General features: G+C 42.9%; 1 protein-coding gene and 1 long non-coding RNA gene across 2 annotated transcripts in view; one reads left to right on the top strand and one right to left on the bottom strand.

Annotated features, from left to right (window-relative positions):
* Positions 1-17,455, top strand: part of LOC132654184 (uncharacterized) — a 47,542-nt gene extending 30,087 nt beyond the window's left edge. The window contains exon 3 of the long non-coding RNA XR_009591820.1: positions 16,718-17,455. This is a non-coding gene — a long non-coding RNA (uncharacterized LOC132654184). The remainder of the gene's footprint in view (positions 1-16,717) is intronic.
* Positions 6,771-7,682, bottom strand: LOC110557832 (JNK1/MAPK8-associated membrane protein-like). Its single transcript, XM_060383271.1, has one exon. It carries the CDS (start codon positions 7,515-7,517, stop codon positions 6,771-6,773), a length of 747 nt encoding a protein of 248 aa, XP_060239254.1. The 5' UTR covers positions 7,518-7,682.
* Positions 17,456-20,538: the final 3,083 nt, after the last annotated feature.

The raw sequence follows: 20,538 nt of genomic DNA, 5'->3' as shown, positions 1-20,538 counted from the left end.
ACAATAGTAGCTCTAGCAGTGACAACTGGACAGATGGTTGGTTCATTAGCAAAGTAAAGGCAGGCAAACAGATCTGACTGCCTCTCCTGGATCTTCTTTATATTTAGGCGGCTACTAGATGGTGATGCTCACTCTTGGCTTTAATTAATCCTTCCATTAATCCTTCCTGAGAATTCTCTTATCACCTCACACAGGTGTGCCTCCTAGTTGATTCAAGAGCCCATTAAGTTGACAACAACAATCACAGTGTGACCCAAAGCATCAAGAAGAAGTTATATGCTTTTTAATAACAAAAAGTTTTAATCTTTATCTTAGGTATTTTCTATCATGATAAGACAGTCTTATATTAAAATTTCAACAGTTTATATTAGGGACATATATATATGTGTATATACTAATATATATATATATATATGCATGCAATAACAGCTGATGTAAAGAGAGGCTGTGGATTTGCAGGATATCAGGGATGGTTAGGGTGGAAGCAAGAGAAAAAAGAAACATAGAAATTAAACAAAGCCTCACTTGCTTTTAGTGCTGATTAAGTACCAAACACATTCTGTCTTGGAAAAGGAGTCAGCCATTGAGAAAGGATGCAGTCTTTTAGCCACTGAGCCTGGGGACCACACTGGATCTACAATTCCCTTCCCAGAAATGTGTAACAGTGTCTCTGTTCTCCCTGGGTATGTGGCAGTGTCCCCTGGATTGGTAGTGTTCTGTGAGTCTGGGCTTGTGCAACTCTGTGCCTGAGATTTAGCACTGAGTTGGCCTCAAGCAGTTATTTCTTTATGAAGGAGTGCTCTCTTCTCCCTGCTTTACTGGTGCGTATCACTGCTGTGTATGAGCGCAGCCAAGCATCCCGGAGCTCTCTAGCTGTGTGTTTTGGAGTCCTGTAAATCCTTTGCTTGATAAACTACAACACATGGACAAGATAGACACCCTGGAAAGAAAGTGTTCTGACATGTCAGCATGCAAAGCTTAGGAGAGGATTTTCCAGACATAGAATTGCATTGCATCATTGTTTAGAATCTTATGTGGGAATGCCTAAAATTTTATTTAAGAGATAAAACAAGGAAAGAAATATGGCTGTGATTTTTTTTAAAAACATTTTTTATTTATTTTAGTGTGTGTGTGTGTGTGTGTGTGTGTGTGTGTGTGTGTGTGTGTTTCACAGTGGAGGCCTGAGGTCAACACGGAGGAGTCAGTCCTCTCTTTCTGCTATCTGGGGCCTGAGTATGAAGCTCAGGTCATCAGTCTTGGTGGCAAGTGCCTTTACTTCTCAGTCAGGAGCTGTATGTTTTACTGTTGCTCTTCTGTAATGGTGACTCTCTCAGTGACAGCTTTGCTGTCTCTAAACACAGATTTAAGGAATAGAGTAGGATGGCCATCTCCAGGAGACATCGAGTATATTTTAAAAATTACTGACACAAGACACTATTTATGAGGCTACAACTGAGAAAGCAAGAGAGTGAGGGTTTTTGAAAGGAATAAGTGTAACTGTCAACCCCTACCTACATGTGTTAAAGCAGTTCTTGGTATAATATCAATCCCAGGGTTGTGTATTATAGTCAGGCTGGGTAAATAAAACATTATGGCTATGAAAAGTCATGTGACTTTTATGTGGAGAAATAAAAATGACCTACTGTCTACTATAAATTGGGATGCAGCCATCGTGGAAAACAAATGTTGGGTGAAGAAATAAAATACACATAATATGCGGGCACAATTTTTTCACACTTAAATCTTTTGTGGAAGTTGACTTTGAATGAAAATGGGGATCAAGTCCTGAACTTGGAGCTAATTCTAGTTATTTGTAGAATTAAAAAATAATGAATACACATTTAAATCTGCACAAAAATAAAGTGCTTTTCTTTCTTTCTTTTTTCTTTGTTAAGTATGGAACCAGTCTGTGATGGGCCTGCATTAAAATACTTAAAAAAGTCAAAGGCGTAGAATACTAAATATATATCCTGGATCAACGGAAATTGTCTGTTGAGAAAATGAAATCATCAAAACAGTTCTTGTGAACTTACTGCAGTACCTGATAGATGACAAGGACAAATTATACACCCTCATCTCTGATCTTTTTGCACACTTTAAAAAGAAAAAAATATTCTGAAGCACTTTTCTTCATGTTTTCCCCCCTCAAGTGCCTCCCAGCATTTACATTTTTATTTATTATTCCATCACATTTTGCCTGATAAATATTAGCTTGTTTTCCCACAGGTTTGTTTTTATTTATCTAGTATTTGATTTCGTCTGGGTCCTCCTTGTCAGTTTTTAATTGAGAGCTCCCTGGAGTAAGTATGGTGGACTCTGGAGTCTATAGTCATCAGTTCATGGAAAGTGTGGAGGGCGCAGCGTGCCTGTGCCTTGGCATGCTGGGTTTGCTTTGTTTATTGTTCTACTGAAGTTTTGACATCCCTGGTCACAGAGTGGAGATGGAGAAAAATACTTACAAAGTGAGAGAAGCCTAGAAGTTGATAATGTGCCTCTTGTTTAAATGTTTGCATGTTGCCAGAGAAGTGAGGAAATGCAGAACATGTCTGTATGGGTAGGTGTCCGTGTGTGTGGAGGATACAAGAGGCTTGTATTGTCCAGAAGCTGTCACCGTTCCTTTTGAGACAGGGTCTCTCTCTGGGTTATGAGGTTTGCTGCTTTTCTAGGCTGGCCATCCTGACTCTGTTTTCCCAGCACTGGGATTGCAAGTGTATACCATCATGCTGCCCCACCCCCCTTTTTTTCCCTGGGAAAAAGGATCCTGGGAATTGATCAGAGGTCTTCATGTGTTGTGGCATGCATTTTGCCAACTAAGCTATCTCTGCAGCCCAGAGTTGCCTTGTGAAAAACATGGTATTTGGTCTGGTTGGCATGGTACCTGATCAAACATCAATGTGATTTGCCTTAAAAACAGTTGATGGCTTATGAACCAGCTTACACAAACTAAACAAGAAGCCATCCGCAAGAAATTGTTAGGACTGGGAGAACAAATGGATGAGATGTTTGCATGTCTTCAAAATGACTTCCAACTCTGAGACTTTCACTGGCCCTGACTCAGTTTTTCTCACGGTGATCTTTTTCAGTTCTCCCCAGGCTCTTATCTCTATACACACTGACAGAATGCCAGGACTTGTCTTGGTGCATCTCATGGGGTTGGTATTCAGGCTTTTTATTTTTTATATTTTTGCTTTATCGTCACCTTAAATGCATGGGGCTGGTTCATAAAATACTGTTAAAATATAGGCAAACACAATAAAGGCTGCAATAGGGCAGGACTTGAATTGTTCTGTGCTGGACAGGCAAAGTGGTTCATCCAAAGGGTTGGAGAAGGAACCAAAGGGTAAAGGCAGTGAACATTTCAACATATCCTCGGCAAGAGGTGCCTGAGACATATCCCAGTGCCATTCTGTTTCTGTTATGTTTGTTCTGTGTTTTAGCATATATAGTAGCCACCTTTCCATTGCTATGAAGAAATACTTATCAAGAAGCAGCTTCAGGGAGGAAGGGTGTGTTTCAGCTTGGAGTTCAAGGTGATACAAATCATCGTGAAGAGGTGGCAGCTGGCCACCTTGTGTCTTCAGGGAGGAAACAGAAAGTCCTGAACACTGGTGCTCAGCTAGGTTCCTTCTTTTTGTTCATTCCAGGACCCCATCCCATAGAATAGTGCCGGCCGCACATAGGATGAATATTCCTGCCTCAATTTACCTAATCTAGAGACTCATTCACAACATGCCTACTGGTACCTTTCCATGGCAATATTAAATCCCATCAAATGGACAATCAATATTAACTGTCAAAGTATGGAAATTCTTATCCCATAGTGAACACAGCCAAGTGTGTGGGGCTCCCACCAAAGACCACTGAGACAGTCTGTGAGCCAATTGAAAGTCTTTATTTCAGCTGGCTGGGGACTACATATTGGTGTGTGGGACCCAAGTCCATTCTTGAGCCTTTCTTAGGGTCTCTATTTAAGCAAGAAAACTACATCCTGGCTACAAAGTTCCCAAGCTTGATTTCTTGCTGCTGCAAGCTAAGAAGACAGTTTTAAAAAGCTGAAGCATACGATTAGCAAACATAGCAAGGTCAGTCTGACCATCACAGAGGACTGACATCCTTGAGGTGTTTTTCTTCTTGGAATTGCTTTCTTTTTCCCCACTACAGTTACTGTCACTTTACTGAGCAATACAAAGTTCATCTGAGGTACCAAAATGGAGTCACCATAGTCCACTTGCAGCCCTTCTCACACAACAGTGAAGCTGTTTGCTGACGCCCTTTTCCCTCTAGCAGCACCCATGACAGTCTTTGATAAAGAGGGCTCAATTTTTCACTATCGTGACGTTTCACTGGAAGGAGACATGTGCTTCCCTCTCTGTAGAACGAGGTGATGCTAGAGTGTTACCTCTGCCTCTTGCTATAACCTCTTCATTTAGTCCTTACCCCAGGAGGAAGAACGACTTATGTTAGTAGTGAGATTGATGAAATAGCTAACTTCTGTTGAACCTCATTACCCAGGCAATGAGGCCAATGCACGGAAAAGGCAGTGCTTTCTCAGGGCCCATGCACTGTCGAATGCTCCACTTCACTGAGCTGTTTCCACAACAGGCATCAGGTTGTACTTTGATCACAACTTTTTTTTTCTTTCTTTAATTAGATCTTCTGTTTATACCCTTATTCTCCTGTCAGGGACTGGAGGAAACTGGTCCTCCCTGAATGTGCACTGCCCAGGAGCTACCTAACAGGTGCATAAAGCTCACCCCTACTGGGACACTTCCAGGACTAACCAGCAGTCATTCCTGGACCATGAGGTTATAATAACCACTTGGTAGAGTAAGTAAAAATAGACTTGTCACACTTGCTCCCGAGCTTATGAGTCAGATCTCACAGGGACGGAGCCCAGGGGTGTCCCATTTTCATTTCTGTTGCTGTTAAACGCCACTCTGACTAAACTGACAATCAGGAGCCTGTGTAGCTCTGACCTAGGTCCTCTGCATATATGTCATGGTTGGTCTTCTTGTGGGACTCCTCACAGTGGGAACAGGGCTATCTCTGACTTTTTTGTCTGCTTTCGGGACCCTTTTTCTTCCACTGGGCTGCCTTGTCCAGCCTTGATATGAGGGTATGTGCCTAGTCATGGTATGCCATGTTTGGTTGATATACCTGGATGCCTGCTGTTTTTGGAGGGAAATGGAAGAGTGGATCTGGGGGTAGGGGAGGGAAGAGACTGGGAAGAAAGGAGGGAGGGGAAACTGAGGTCGGGGTATAATAAATAAAGAAAAAGAATAAAGAAAAAAAAAACAACTCTGACACAAAGAAACAGAGAGAAAGCAGTTATTTGAGTCACAATTCCAGGCTACAGTTCTTCATTTTGGGGAAACCAAGGCAGCAAAAACTTGAAACAGCTGGTCATGCCCACAGTCAAGAGCGGAGAGCCGTGCATCAATATATACAAGGTCTCTTGTGCCCAGCCTGTCTCTGCAGTCCAGGATCCTCTACCTGGAAACAGTGCCACCCGCTTTCAGCTGGGTTTCCTCACATCAATCAAGACAAGCCCTCCAGACATGCTCACAGGCCAACCTGATCTAGATGAAACCTCAGAGAGACTGTCTCTCTGGGTGATTAGGTTGTGTCAGGTTGACAAACTATCAAAAGGATCAGATCCTAGAGTTTGAGAAAGTCCTTCAGGCTGTGATGTCAGACCAAGTTTCAGAGGCCCTGATGAGGCTTTTCCCAGGCCCTTCTCCCACAGCTCAGGCTTACATTTACCCTGCCATTCTCTTCAAGCTGCTGTTTAAGAATCCATCAGTACAATCCACTTTTATGGGGTGATTTGATTTATACATTACTTCCCCCAAACAGAGTGTTTGTATATGTTAACAACGGCCTTCTCAACACCACATTAGGGTTAGACTGCAGGTATGAGCCGGAGTGTGCGTCTGCCTCAGGAGGTGAGGGGCTGGGCTTGTTTGTTCGTTAAACTTTCTTTGTAACTGAGATAATAATGTGAGCATGCCTTCAAACAGCTATTTCTAAAGCGAAAGCTTCTAGTCTATAAGTGATGCTCTTTTTGTATTATTAAATTAGTGTATTGGTGGAAATAAATATGAAACATTTATTTCTACATCTGCTGTCACACTCTGTAAGTATGGTTGCCATTATAAAGCCTTAAAGGTGAAAAGCATATCGAGACAGAAAAAGGGTAAATAATTAGTCAGTGCTGAGGCTTTCGGGTTTTAACTGCTGAGGCTTCTCATAAGACAATGGGATATTCCCACTAGTAGAAACACAGAATCACCACTATGTACCAAAGAATAACTCAAACATCTTAGTAGGATTCTGGAGTAGTCGGTACTATAATATATATATTATTTTCCAAGTCTAACCATAAGATGTTAGTCAAACAAAATAAACTGCATAACCAAAGGAAAACAAGCAAGAATATACACTGTTCTCTTTGGCCTGGAGAGATGACTGAGCAGTTAGGAATTTTTGCTGCTCTTCCAGAGAATGAGAGTTAAGTTCCCAGCACCCACATCAGGTGCTCACAACTATCTGAAACTCTAGCTGCAGGGGAGCTGGTGCCCCTTCTGGCTTCCTTAGGCTCCCACACTCACGCAACATATATTTTTGCAGATACAGACATAGACATAAATAGCAAATCATTAAAAAGGTGTACTGTTTCCGTTTATAACAGAACAATACCAATGCATTTTAAACTTTCTTTACTTTTAAAGTTAAAAACAGAAGTTTGTTTTTTCCTTCCTATTTGATAGTCAATGTCCTTTGGCTCCTTCTGAGATTATCCGTGATGGTTTGGTAAATTTGGTAGTTAGCAAGTAAAAAAGAGCTGGGACAGGTACAAAAATTAAAAGGATCAGATTTTGCTTAAGTTGCTTCCCTCTGGAGAGAGCGATTACGCCATAGGCGTGAAGAAACCAGTGGCTGAGGAGGACAAGCAGTCCGTCCTTTCTTATTAAATCGCTGTAGCTCTCTATTTTGGCAAAAACCAGGTACACAACCAGATTAGCCAAAGATGCCACCAATACAATATATGGGAAAGTATAATATAAGAGGCCTCCTGCAATTGCTTGCAGCACGGTCAAAACCGGGAAGAAGTAGAGGGCGGTGTAAATGCTTCCCAACTGGCTCGGCATGCGTAGGCGCCACTGAATCGTCTTCACCAGTAGGGGGCGGAGCGCCATCATGAATCCTAAGCAGAACGCGTAATAAACAAACACGATGGTGTACAGTGGGTACACGGCTTCCTGAGTGCAGTGCAGGGTGGTGATATAATCTGGACTTGGCTTGTAGAGCATCGTGTACCAATCTGAAAGCATCAGCACCCGGCATGCGTGGATGGAAAGGGTGCCGGCGGGGTCACTCACAAGTAATGTGACCACAGCTGCTATACTGCATTCAAGTAATGCAGAGATTTGCTGGACAAACACACCTCTGGAAGGACCATCCTTTGAGTACCATTCAATGCAGATCCAATGGGAAACGAGAGGAAGCATCGCCATGAATCCAAGATAAAGCCAGTCATAAAGTTCCGGGGACTCTGTGCAAGGCTGACAGTATTTTTGTTCATCTGGCCTCTGTCCTCTCGGGCACGCCCCACACTCTCCATATATTTCAGTTGAGCTATTTTTAAACAATAGGGTCTTCCCACAGTAGAGTCCAAAGCATGCCACAGGGCTACCCTAGGCTTCTAAGATCAATGGGTGTAACCACAGCCTGATAAGTCTGGGCTACAACAGCTCCAATGGCCCAGGTGGCTCCGCCCCCTGGTAACCTGGGCAACCATTATGAAGCCCTTCCTGTGCCCTACCAGGCTTCTAGGCCCTGCTCCCAATTCCTCCTCTGGGCTCAAGCGCCAAATCCTGGCTGCTGTTTCTGCTACTGCTTCTTTCTTCTTTCTCTCCTCCTCCTCCTCTTCCTTCACCATCTCTTCCTCTTTTTCCTCTTCTTCTTGCTCCTTCTCCAACTCTTCTTTTTCTTCCTTCTCCTCCTTATTGCTTTTTTTCCCCCTGTGCATTCTAGTTTTATTTGTTTCTGTGATAAAATACCCCAACAAAAGTACCCTAGGAAAAAAGGGGCTTATTTCAGCTTGCGGTTCCAACTTACCTTCCATCATGGAAAGTCAAAGCAAGGGCTCAAAGCAGCTGGTCACATTGCATCCCAGCTAGCTCTCTCTTACATAGTCCAACACCTCAACCCTGAGGTAGTGCTGCCCAGAATGGGCTTGGTCCTCCCACATCAATCAACAATCAAATCACTCTCCAACAGACATACCCAACTTGATCTAGATACTTCCCTATCAGAGACTTTCTCAGATAATTCAAAGTCATGGCAAGTTGACACTTAAAACTATCACAGTGCGCGTCTCACATTTGACCTGAACTATCAAGGCATTGCCAAAATATTGCTTTCATCTTTTTTCAAGGATGATTTAATTTTGTTTGCTTTTTTTTTTGTTTTGTTTTTTGTTTTTGGAGAGGGGCAGGAAAGATAGCTCAGTGGTTAAGTTTCTTCTTTTGAATAGATTGTCAAGGAGCAGAAGATACAGGTGTCAGGCCAGTGTCTGGTGACATTCATAAATTTATCATATTGTAAAAATTCACACTGTAACAGGATTATTCTAAAGAAGCTTAGCCTTCTTTGGGTGCATGTCTTGATCTTTCATCTTAAGTATTCATGTTTGATAAAAAACCGATTCCTCATGTAAATTCATGTATTGTAATTCAACCCTTCCTAAAGTCCCTGGATAGAGAGCTTCAGAATGTTACCCTCCCCTTTGCTCTTGAGAAAGGAGCTGAAAATGCAACAGTGCTGAATGGTGTATGAATTCATCCAAAACCTGAACAAGTTATCCCATAATTTAGAAGCCTTGTCATTTTGTCACTTGTCCTTCACCTAACAAGTGCTGTTCACTTTTCGAATGCACACTCAAGAAGAGAGAGTGAGTTAAAATCAACCAAATTCCCTACTTTGCTTCCTTCCTTTCTCACTTCACAATAGTCCGTCCTTTACTTCCTGTGTGGTTTTTGGCCCATCCTGTTCCTCACAAGTGCTATTTAGAGTACCTGTTCTACTCTGGTTGCCTCATGGTTCTGTCAATCCAGAGTCATAGTACTGCTGGGTATGCCCAGGATGACAGGTGAGGGCTGGCTACTGAACTTCCTAATTGAGTTCAAAATGTCAAGGGGCAAACAGATTGTCTTTGCAGGTAATTGCAGGCCGAAATTAACACTGGTGTGGTAGCTGCAGTGTTTTAGTCATGGAAATATTTAGTTTACAGATTGGCATCTGATAAATGTCTTTCGGACAATTGAAGAGAGTTTGATGAGAGAGGAGCTCTAGATGACTTGTGCTACAGATGAACCTAATCTGCATGTGTAAATCCGTGTAGCTGTCACATGATTGGTGCTGTTCAGTGCTTTGCTTAGTAGCTGGTCCTGGCTGGCAAATAGAGCTGCTCAGCCTGGAAGCTACCAATGCTGCATCTTACCTGGTACATGTCTGCTGGGGACCAGTTTGTGAAACCAGTAGTTGCCAATTTGCTGTGAGAAATTTAGCTGCAGGAGGTAATCAAAGCTGAAGGCTCTAGTTTTGTAGTTACTTCTAACCTAAATTCAAGCTCCTACCCTGAGAAAAAAAAATCATTTCTTTGATACATAATGCATCTTGGATTAAGATGTAAAAATGAGTTGAGAATATAGCTCACGGCAGAGCACTCACCGACCATGCACTCAGAGGACTTTGAACCTGATGTCCAGCATCTTTCCCATGACTGGCCAGACACACATGTGTTTATGCTGCTTCTTATGCCAAGCTGCTATTACTGTCTCCTACAAACGAACGATTTTGGTTGCTTATCAGATGTTACAAACATGTTGAAGACCACAGCAGCAACTTGAGGTTAAGTGTGAGATGGCTAGTGTTACTCCGTTCTAGGACCTCCCCCCTCCCCTTCGCACATTTGAAGGTAGGCAGAGTGAATGTAGTTGCCTCATGTCCAATCTAGACAGCCAATGCTTAGAATAAGGTGCCCAGTTGTCCAAGGCCTGGACTGGACAGTCATCATTCATCAGCAGTTGTCTTAGTTCTTGAGAACTTTTTGCTGGATTCTAAGGACCCAGAGGAGGTAAGCTGCCTACAGCTTGGACTTCCCACCTCCTCTCATTCAACTTTTTTCAGATTTCTCTCTTTCAAAGACAGGGGTTTGGATGTTGCAGTGAATTTTCACATATGATAAGCTTTCTGAATGTGGTTTAAGTGTTGAAGTGCTTACACTACTATTCTTGTTCCCTGCACTGGGCAGAGATCTCTTTGGAAGTGCTTCTTAAGTCATAGTTTTTAAGTAGAGGAGCTTAGACTAAAAGGTTGACTTGCAGGAAGAGAGAGCTTCTTTATTAATTCAACCACCCAGAAGAGGCCTTAAAGGACCACTTCAGTAGTTAATTCATACCTTAATTTCCTTGTTTTTCTCAGGGATATTTGGCATATGAGATGATGTAAGAGATGGAATTTCCCACCCATCCTTAGCTTCAGATTTCACATCTTCATCTAAAGTTTTGTATATAGCCGTTGTATGGGATATTCATAGCTTAATCTGTATAATTTGTAGGAGAGGCAAAAGAACATTTTACCTTTTTAAATAAAGTTCTCTTTCCACAGAAAAAAATGACATGAAAAAAATGTTTTTTGGTCAATTTAATTGTATTGTATAAAGTAGGCTTAAGGGTTGGAGGAAGTAACACAGCTTATGCATAGAGTCCTTTTTAAATTGATTAAATTGATTAAAATGTTTACAATATTGTACTTGAATAAAAGGCATGTGATTAATTACATCCACTCTCATTACTTTATCACACCCCTTCCCTGATGATTTCCTTTTCCTGAGCTAGCCTCCAGCCACTCATGTTTTTTCCCTTTCCTTCCCTTCCCTTCCCTTCCCTTCCCTTCCCTTCCCTTCCCTTCCCTTCCCTTCCCTTCCCTTCCCTCCCCTCCCCTCCCCTCTACCATGTTCCATGCAGGCAACTGAATATTTATTATAAATTATGAACACACAGACAGTTGGTGTGTATTCATAATTGTGGCCACCATATTGAATCCAGAAGGCAGTGTGGCCCACTGCACACTACTCTCCATCCCTCTCTCTCTGAGCTCCTTCTGCTCTTTTTTTCTGTGATGTTCCCTGCCTTGGAGGGAGGGAAAGAGATGCTTTATTAGGGGCCAAGTCACTTATTCTCAGCACTCTGACCAATGATGAGTCACTGCTTTTCTGTCACCTATGTTCACAAGAGTCCTCTCTGACCAAGACTAAGTGCAGTCAATTTTCATCAATACCTAGGAAGGGCAAAGTATCTGAGAACTGAGTGGTTTTCCAGGGAGGCCATTGTGCCCTCACAAATTGCCTTCTTTCAGGAAAAATCGTTTTACAGAAATTAACTCCTTCATACACTGCACATTGCTGGATAAAACACAGCTCATGACTCAGTGGCCTGCTTTTTGATCACCTCCCTCTGATGGGGTGTGTGTGTGGGGTACAACCTTACCAGGCCACAGAGGATGGCAATGCAGCCAGTCCTGATGAGACCTGATAAGCTAGGGTGAGTTGGAAGTGGAGGTGGACCTCCTCTATCAGTGGACTTGGAGAGGGGCATGCAGGAGATGAGGAAGGGAGGGTGGGATTGGGAGGGGACTAGGGAGGGGGCTACAGCTGGGATACAAAGTAAATAAACTGAAATTAATAAAATAAAATGCAACTCATGGAAATGTACAAATAGTCACAGTGAATTCTGCATAGCCAGAATTACAAGCATACAATCCTTTAACTTATATGGAAATTTAAAACAAAAGAAAATACTGCCAATGAAAACAAGCAAACAAACAGTTTAAGATCTGATGTCCCATAATTTAAGGAGAAATTAAGGGTACTTATGAGTTTCTTAATCTGGAAGGAGGATAGGATTCTATGTATTAAAACTTATGGACTCAAGACAAATTATTATTTGGAGAAATAGTTATAGTTTTCCTCTGTTTGCTAGAAGAGAATAAAGAGTAAAACCAAGGAACTACTCACAGGAGGGTCTAACTTTTGGCATTGCAACCAGACACTGCCATCTGCATAGTTCATGGTCAAGTGCTTACTGTCAAGTCACAGCAGCAACAACAGAACCTCTGCTTTAAGTCAATTTACACCTTATTTTGAGCCACACTCAGGGATAGCTATGTTTGGCCTCATGTAACGTAAGGACAGCAGATTGATCATGCATGACTGCTAAATTTTCAGATTAAGAAGTTGAAACAGGACAAGAGAAGACTACAGGGATCCCAGAGAAGGGTAGCTTGTCACATCTCTCACCTCTTCCATCTTCACCTTTTCACAAAAGAGGTTAACAGTTTGCTGAGTAGGACTCAGAGGTCAGGGAATGCCTTCCTTTGTCCAGGCCCTAACTGTATAACACTAACACAAAGGTTCCACTGCAAGAATAGCAGACAGAAAGCCACAACTGCCTTTTTCACCCCCAGGGGTTCCATACTTGGGTAGGGCAAACAGAAGCTTAGAGGCACACTGACACACTTAGTACCCAGAGGAGTGTTCTGAATTTTCTCAGGCTAAAATTCAGTCACAGGAATTGAGAGCTCCAAGAACTCTTCATGAAGGAGCCTGCTCCACTTAAAAGAGTGAGGTTGATCCTTAGGGCACCCTCAGAAATGACAGATCCACTTGTCAGATAATAGCAAGTTAAAGCACAGGTCAGCCATTCAACTAGACAAAACAGAAAAATGGAGTAGTGTGAGCTTACTTGTAGACAGAACAAACCTTGAAGAATGAACTAAAATACTTTTCCTTCTCTATTTTAATTGACCTTACAGAATCTGATACACACACACACACACACACAAACACACACGTCCTGGAAGATGTCCTACATACATGTCCTATGTAGACCAACCTGGCCTTGAACTCACAGAGATCTACCTGCCTCTGACTACCAAGTGCTGGGATCAAAGGCATGCGGTACTATGCAAGACATGATGGTTGGTTTTGTTGGTTTGAGTTGAGACAGTGTAGAATCACCTGAGGGAAGAGTTTCAAAGCAGGCCTGTCTGGATCGGGTGGGTCTGTGGTGGAGGCTGTGGTGATCTTCACTGTGGTAATTGATGTGGAAAGGCTCAGCCCAATAGTGAGAAGCACCATTTTCTCGGGGTTGCAACCGTATGAGAATAGGGAAAGCCAGCCCAACAGTAAGCAAGCATGCATCTCTCTGCTCCTTCTGCTCTTGGATGTGATGTCTAAGCTGTTTTAAATTGCTGTCTTGACTTCTTTTCAATGATGAACTTTAACCTGTAATTGCAAGTCAAGTAAAACCTTTAAACTGTTTCCTCAGTTTGGTTTCTGTCAGGGTATGTTATAGCAATGGGAATGAAACTAGGTACAGCAGTACCCAGGGGACTGTCAAAAACAATACAGAAATCAACTGGTGTTTGGTGGAGTCTCTCCAGCAGGGTGCAGAAGCAAATGAAGGTATTGCTAACAGAGAGAGGAAATAAGACAGAGAGGCTGGATAAAACTACTCTCAGCCCCGGGTGAGAAACATGAAAGACTTTACTCTGGAGGACACAGGGAAATAGACTTTCCTAAAATAGCTCAGCCAAATTAAAGAAAGAAAACAAATTCCTAATCTAAAGCGGGCACTAGAGAAGAAGGAATCAATATCCGTAGTTATTAAAATGTATTAATTAAAATGTACTATGTTCCACAAAACACAACATGAGCAAGGAGAAGAGGATACGACCCAAACCCAGAGAAAGGCAATAGCAAAACAAAGCCGTGTTCTGGAAATTACTGTGAGAGGAAACAGAAATCAACAAAGTGTTGTAAGACGACAGTGTCAAATACATAGGTGAACATATTTGTATCATTTGCATGATGTTGGGATTCAGTGAATAAAATTTCACAAGGTTCAGTGGATTTGCTGGAAGCAATTTGCCAAGTAGTTTCGCTATTTTGATAGCCTGGCTGAAGCCAATACCATTCTTGTATTCCAATCTTAATTATAAATATTTATTCTCAGAGTGCATATTATACAGCAATCTCTCTCTATCTATGTTATAGAATGGTTCTGAAGTGAGTGGTTAAGGAGGCTGCAGCAGAGTTCATGGTGTTTTAAAGAGGCCCCACCCAGATGTCAAAGCTACAAAGCTGATAGGGACATGGAAGGGAGATGTCTGAAGGCTGGGGATACTAAGAGATGACAGGGTCATGAAGGATTTTCCTCTAAATGGAATGCAATTTTATGATAGAAGCTTCATGTGGTAGCCGTCTCTCTTGCCTTTCTGCATTCTGGAAGAGAGTTATTTTTGGAGTTAGTGACATTTGACCTGCCATCTTGGAAGGGAGGTCTCATTGCGGTATTGGGCTTTCCTAGCTTTCAAAGCTTTGAGAAATAAATACACCTTTGTTCTGCATAAGTTACCCAGGCCCATTATTATAATATCATGTTAGTCTGTCCCTCAAAAGGTTAATGTGTTGGAGGAGAAGCTCTCATTGACTTGAAAAGTGTTTGTTAAACGTTAATAGTTAGAACCTGGTTGGAGATGATTAGGTATTTGGAGGTATCACCTTTTGGAAGAAATTAATGCCCATATCACGGAAGATCAGGTCCTTGGTTACCAAGAGAGCAGGTTCTAGTTGGGCTTTCTCAGGTCACTCCGTGGCACTTTCTCTCACCATGTGACTCTCCTCTTTGTACATGCTTTGATGTTACCCTCTGCAAGTTGCTACCCAGAACCTGTTGGTTGGTGGTTCCATGACCCTAGGCCCTGGAACTGTCAGCTAAATGCGTTTCTTTCCTTTGTAAGATACTCCGGTGTGTGATATAGGGACACATAATGGACAAAGTCAAGCTTGTAAAACATCAGAAATCAATTATTATTATTATTATTATTATTATTTTGCATAAGAAACTACTAGTTTACTTATGTCCTCAGTATGGTTTAGGGATATCTCACTAGGATACTAAGTGGGAAAAAATGTAAACTGTAGGTTTTAGAGGTTAAGGTGTTAATAACTAATTCATAGCGTGAGGAAGAAAGGGGAAAAGGAAAACAAAGGAAATGAAATTTGAAACAGAAGGGAAGACTGTGTACCGGGGGGATGAAAAGTTATATGGAAAATACTCCAGAGCAGGTGCAGAGAAGAATGGTCTGATAAACCCATTCAGTCAAGAGATGAGATAAAACAGAACAGTCACAGTACAAAAATAAATACAAATACAAATAATAATAATAATGAAAGATGTGATGAACTCAGTCAGTAGTTCCTCCTGCTGGAATGACTATATTTACCCCTCCCCTTGGCTGTGCTCCGTACCAGTCTGACAGCTAAAGGAGCAGGGCTGGCCTCAGTTCTCACCTGTCTTTGTTAAGTAATCATTTTTGGTGGTATGCTTTCAGAAACATTTTAATTTCAAGTGTCATTTAAGACGGAGTTGTCAGTAAGGAATAGACATTTGATATCTGTTTTTAAAAATGAAAATATAAATTGAAAGTAAAAACTAAAAAAAAAGAAGGAATTCTTGATGGGAATGCCCCAGCCGGAGACTCTGGTTCACCCACCAGTTGTAATGTTCTCCCTAGCATTTGGAGGTTTGCTGTGACTGATGCCCTGAGCAGGTGGAAGGGGCACTTTCTCTTGTTCGCCTTCATCGCTTGACTCCATCACACTGAGAACCTGCTCAGCTTTCAGCAGCAGAATTCCCCACTCCAGCGTGGCTCTCCTGTGGGTGGTGCTCACTCTGGGTGTTCACTCCAGGACATGAAGAATGTCTACAATAGACTTCCGTGCTGCACTTCTGTCTCTGTCTCCTCAGCCTGTGCTGCTGTCACTGTCCCTCTGCTATAGTATATACCGAACCCCTGTTCAAGTCTCAGGTTCCTTGTTATGTGAGAGGGGAGAATGCCTTCCTAACAGCCACTACGGAGCAGCATTGTGCAGCTGAACACTGAGGGTGTCCTTTCCTGGCTTCTTTGTAGATGAAAATTTGACCTAGGCCTTTTTTTTTCTTCCTCCTTCTTCTCCTCTCCCCTTCTCCTCCTTCTCAGGTCTTTTTTGCTGATAGGAATAGAGTGTATTGTTTCTTATCCTGCTTCTCTTTTTCTTTTTTTTTTTTTCAATGCAGTTTATTCAGGAACCTTGAACAATCCTCAGACCCTGGGGAAAGCCAGCCCACAGCTTAAATAGCCTCTGGGTAGCCAACCCAGGCGTGCCACGTGGGCAATGCAGATAGGTCCACATACATGGAAGCAAGCCAGATCCTCAGCCTTAGCCAAATGTGGAATTGTTCGTGACAGAGAGCACTCACCATCGGGAAGGTGGAAGGCAGAAACCAGCTCCATCTTTAAGGCATAGCATTCCGCAGCTCTCTACAATTCCCCCTTTTTGTTTTAGACGCATCAGGCAAGAGTAGAGGTCTGATCTCTGATATTAGAAATAAATTGGGACTTTGTACCGATGTTCATTTAGGTGTCATCCACCCAAAGAGCATCAGACCCGTCTGATACCTTTTTCTCAGAGGCGGGACCTGGGGCATCAACCCGCATGCAATCAGACATGCTCTTCTCTGGGTCGAAAGCGGCTGACCCTGAGTGCAGTGCTTAGCCTCGCATCCTGAGCGTAACATTTTAGCTTTCTGCTTCTCTTTTTCTACAGATCACACAGAGCGGCCTCAAACTCACTGTCTATTGAAGAAACATTTCTACCAATTGGCTGTCCTAATTCTCCAAAGGAAAATACAGGACACAACTCTCCACTGCCAGCAGATTTGTTTGCATCTGTAGCTAGATGAACTCTTCTGGATAACGGCCAGTTTATCACATCCCGAAAGCAACTATTCTTAATAGATATCTACTGAACATCCTACCTACCACCAGCAGAACTGCTAATAACAGGAGTGGCTTCATGAGACATTTGTCTACAGAACCATTACACGTTTTTCTAGCTGTGTGCACTTTTTATTCATTGTTCTTTTTATCCTCTGTATGGTAAGGGACTACCACCAAACTGTACCAGTATAGATTCACATGCCAAGTCAGTCTCTGTTTATTCTGTGTCCTAGTTAGCTTTAACTGTCAACTTTGTACAACCTACATGAGAAGGGAGCTTCCACTGTAGAATTGCCCAGATCAGGTAAGCCTTTGGGAATGTCTGTGGGGGAGTCTACTGATACAGTCTACTGTGGAAATCCACTGTGGGCTTCATCATTTCCTGGTGCTCTTCAGCTGGAGAAGAACTAGTTAAGCATGATGTGTGACTGAGCCACCAAGCAACATTCCTTCATGATTTCTGCTTCATGTTCTTCCCCCGACTTATCTCAATAATGAACTATGACCTGGAAATGTGAGCTAGATAAAACTTTTCTTTCTGTAAAGTTGCCTTTGGTCAGAATGCACTTATCATAGCAATCTAAAGAAAACTAAAATTCCCTGCACGCTACATAAATGACAATCCTTCTTACCGTTCATCTCCTCCTGAACAAAGTCAGGTCAATCCCACACATGGATGTAACATGTGTCAAACTCCTAACAAAATGCTGTACATAGTAGGTATCCATTAGCAAGGATATTGAATGCCACTAGAATTATAATTATTATTTTACTCCCCATGGGATCATAGCATCAGTTAGAGAGAATATTTTTTTCCCAAAGACTTTACTTTTTCTGTTCTTCTTAAGACAAGGAAACGTTTCCAGCTTTGGGGCATGTGATGTTTAATTTATTTCCAAGTAAGTACAGGGAAATCTTCTGAGGACCAAGGCGATGCCAGTGGGGTCCTTCATCCTCTGCATGAGTAAAGCGTCCCATAAGTTCTTGTCTGGCTTGAGAACTCCAGGGAGCAGTGGCTAGAGTCTTCCTGTTAATTTCAGGTCTCTGGGGAGGGCAGCTGACGTCTGCTACACTGCAGCTAGGTCTGTTCTCAGTCTGTTTCCACTTGGCCTCCATCCTTTGCCCATCTTACACCCTCAAGTGAAACTGCAGGTGCAGAGAGATGCTCTGTCCAACCACAGGGAATATAGTTTGTAATTCTGGGATTTTTTTCTGAGAGAGAGAGAGAGAGAGAGAGAAAGAGAGAGAGAGACAAAGAGAGAGAGAGAGGACAACTTGTAGGAGTCTGTTGTTTTTCCACCACATGGGCCTCAGGGATCAAACTCTGGTCATCATACTTGGTGGCAAGTGCCTTCATCTGCTGAGCCAGCTCACTGGCCTGGCGTGACTGGTTTCTCTGTTGACAGTGCCCTGCTGGTTCTCCCAGTGGACATCTCAGAAGACTACATTCCCACACGGCCAGCAAGTAATTAAAATTCATTCGTGTTGTAGCTGGGAGAATGTGGTGATTTGAAGGTAGGTGGCAAGAAAGTGAAAGAAAAAAAATGTTTGCCAAAAGGTAAGAATCAGAGCAAAAGATTGTGGAGGGGATTCTGATAGTCCCCATGGGTGTAGAACTGCTTCAGGACTCACTAAAAACCCTGTTTGCAGCAGTCCTAGAGGCAAGTTTGGAAATGGGCTTCACATTCTTCTCTGTCATTATCCTTTAGCTTACCCAAGTTGCAGAAAAGAATGGAACCTTTAAGAAATGTGAACAAATGCCTGATTCACATATTTATACTGCTTTCTACAGAGTAGCCTCTGAGCCACTGAAGGTCAACAGTTGTCCTCCTCTGTGTACCTACGTGGTCAGCCCCACACACGGAAGGTCTCGTGGAGGACATTCTTTTTTTATTTTTTAATATTAATTACAGTTTATTTACTTTGCATCCTAGCTGTAGCCCCCTTCCCTCATTCCCTCCCAATCCCACTCTCTCTCCCTCTTCTCCTCCCTGCCCCTTTCTAAGTCCACTGATAGGGGAGGTCTTCCTCCCCTTCCATCTGACCATAGCTAATCAGGTCTCATCAGGGCTGGCTGCAATGTCTTCCTCTGTGGCCTAGCAATGCTGCTCCTCCCTTGGGGTGGTGGGGTGGTGGTGGAGGTCAAAGAGTCGGCCTCTGAGTTCATGTCAGAGACAGTCTCTGTTCCCCTTACCAGGGAATCCACTTGGATACTGAGCTGCCATCAGGAAAATCTGAGCAAGGGTTCTATTATGCACAAATGTGGTCCTTGGTTGGAGGACATTGTAGGCTTTGATAAATGCCCAGCCCAAACTCTGTCTCAGTGACTATGCAATGCCATCCTTACCCTGAGCCTTATTCTGCTAAACTTCACTTTTCCATGCTCAGGATCTAGCAGGACCTGGGGCAGGTTGAAGCAGGATCACCAGAGAAAGCTACAGTGAGGACTCTGCATCCTGTGCCCCAGGCTCCCATCAATATTTCATCCTGACACTCTCCCACTGAGTACAGACAAAGCCTTTGCATTCTTCCTGAAGGGATGCTCCAGGCAGCCTCTACTTGATTATGGGAAATGGCAACCAAGGTGACATCCTTTGTTTCTGAGATGCCCTGAGCCATAGATGCTCTCTAAGTCTCTTGACTATTCTTTAATATTCACTTCTGTTTCTGAAGTGATTCTCCTTTGTCTATCATAGTAGGAACTTTTCCAAATCTGAGCCCAGTTAGTGGGTTCTCTGCTTAATATGCATCTGCGTACCTCAGAGTAAAACCATTGACTTCATTGAACAATTGTCCAATTATTTTCTTTTGCATTGGCTGAACACAACAACCTTGGGCCTGGATGTAGATTCAGTACACTTTCTTCTGTTCACATGGAATGCACATGTGAATAGAGCTTCGCTAGCCCACCTTTGAGAGGTATAATCTCTGTGAGGAATCTCCTGGGCCTCCCCAATTTTTTCCAGACTCCCATGGCTTACCTGATGAGGAAGCCCGGCTTCTGCTCTCCTTCCTTATTCCCCTCTGTGGTTCTCAGGGAGCCTGTAACAATCTGCTCAGATAATTATTTTTCTTGTCTTCTGAGATGGGGTCTCAAGTAGCATAGGCTGGCTTTGTACTCATTCATCCTCCTGGCCCTTCCTTCAGAGTGGTGGGATTACAGGCATGCACTACCAGACTTGTTTTTGTTTTGCTTTGTTTTTAAATGAAAAAACAAAATAAAAAAAGAAAAGGACATGGTTGCGCTTATGTATGGTGCATTTATTGTAGATAAAAGGGAGAGCATAGTCAGAGGCAGGAACATCTGGGAGGGTCCAAAGTGAACATGGCCACAGTTGGACTGTGTCTGGAGAGAACTGAGGGGACCAGACAAGGGCCAGGAAGGTAATAAAGAAGCCAAAAGAACCAGCTGGCTGGATTTGATAGGCCCTGGGCTGGAGGAGTTTAGGGTATACCAGCCAGGAGGGCCCTGTAACAGGTAGGGACTGAGGGATGCTGGGAGACCTGTAAGCCAGGTTTGGTATGTTAAGTAGGCACCTCAGCCAGGTTTAAGATCGGATAGTTTTACATGGTGCTGGGGATCGAACCAGGCTTGTACATCCTAGGCAAGTACTCACCAACTGAGTTACATCCTGGGCCCTTCCTTAC

Source organism: Meriones unguiculatus, chromosome 5 (assembly GCF_030254825.1).
Source record: "Meriones unguiculatus strain TT.TT164.6M chromosome 5, Bangor_MerUng_6.1, whole genome shotgun sequence".
Classification (NCBI taxonomy): Eukaryota; Metazoa; Chordata; class Mammalia; order Rodentia; family Muridae; genus Meriones; species Meriones unguiculatus.
The sequence above is the reverse complement of the archived record's forward strand: the minus strand, read 5'-3'. Positions and strand labels throughout refer to the sequence as shown.

Bases quoted from the DNA above. Each gene is read 5' to 3' on its own strand.
- LOC110557832 (XM_060383271.1), bottom strand. From the start codon at position 7,517: ATGGCGATGCTTCCTCTCGTTTCCCATTGGATCTGCATTGAATGGTAC.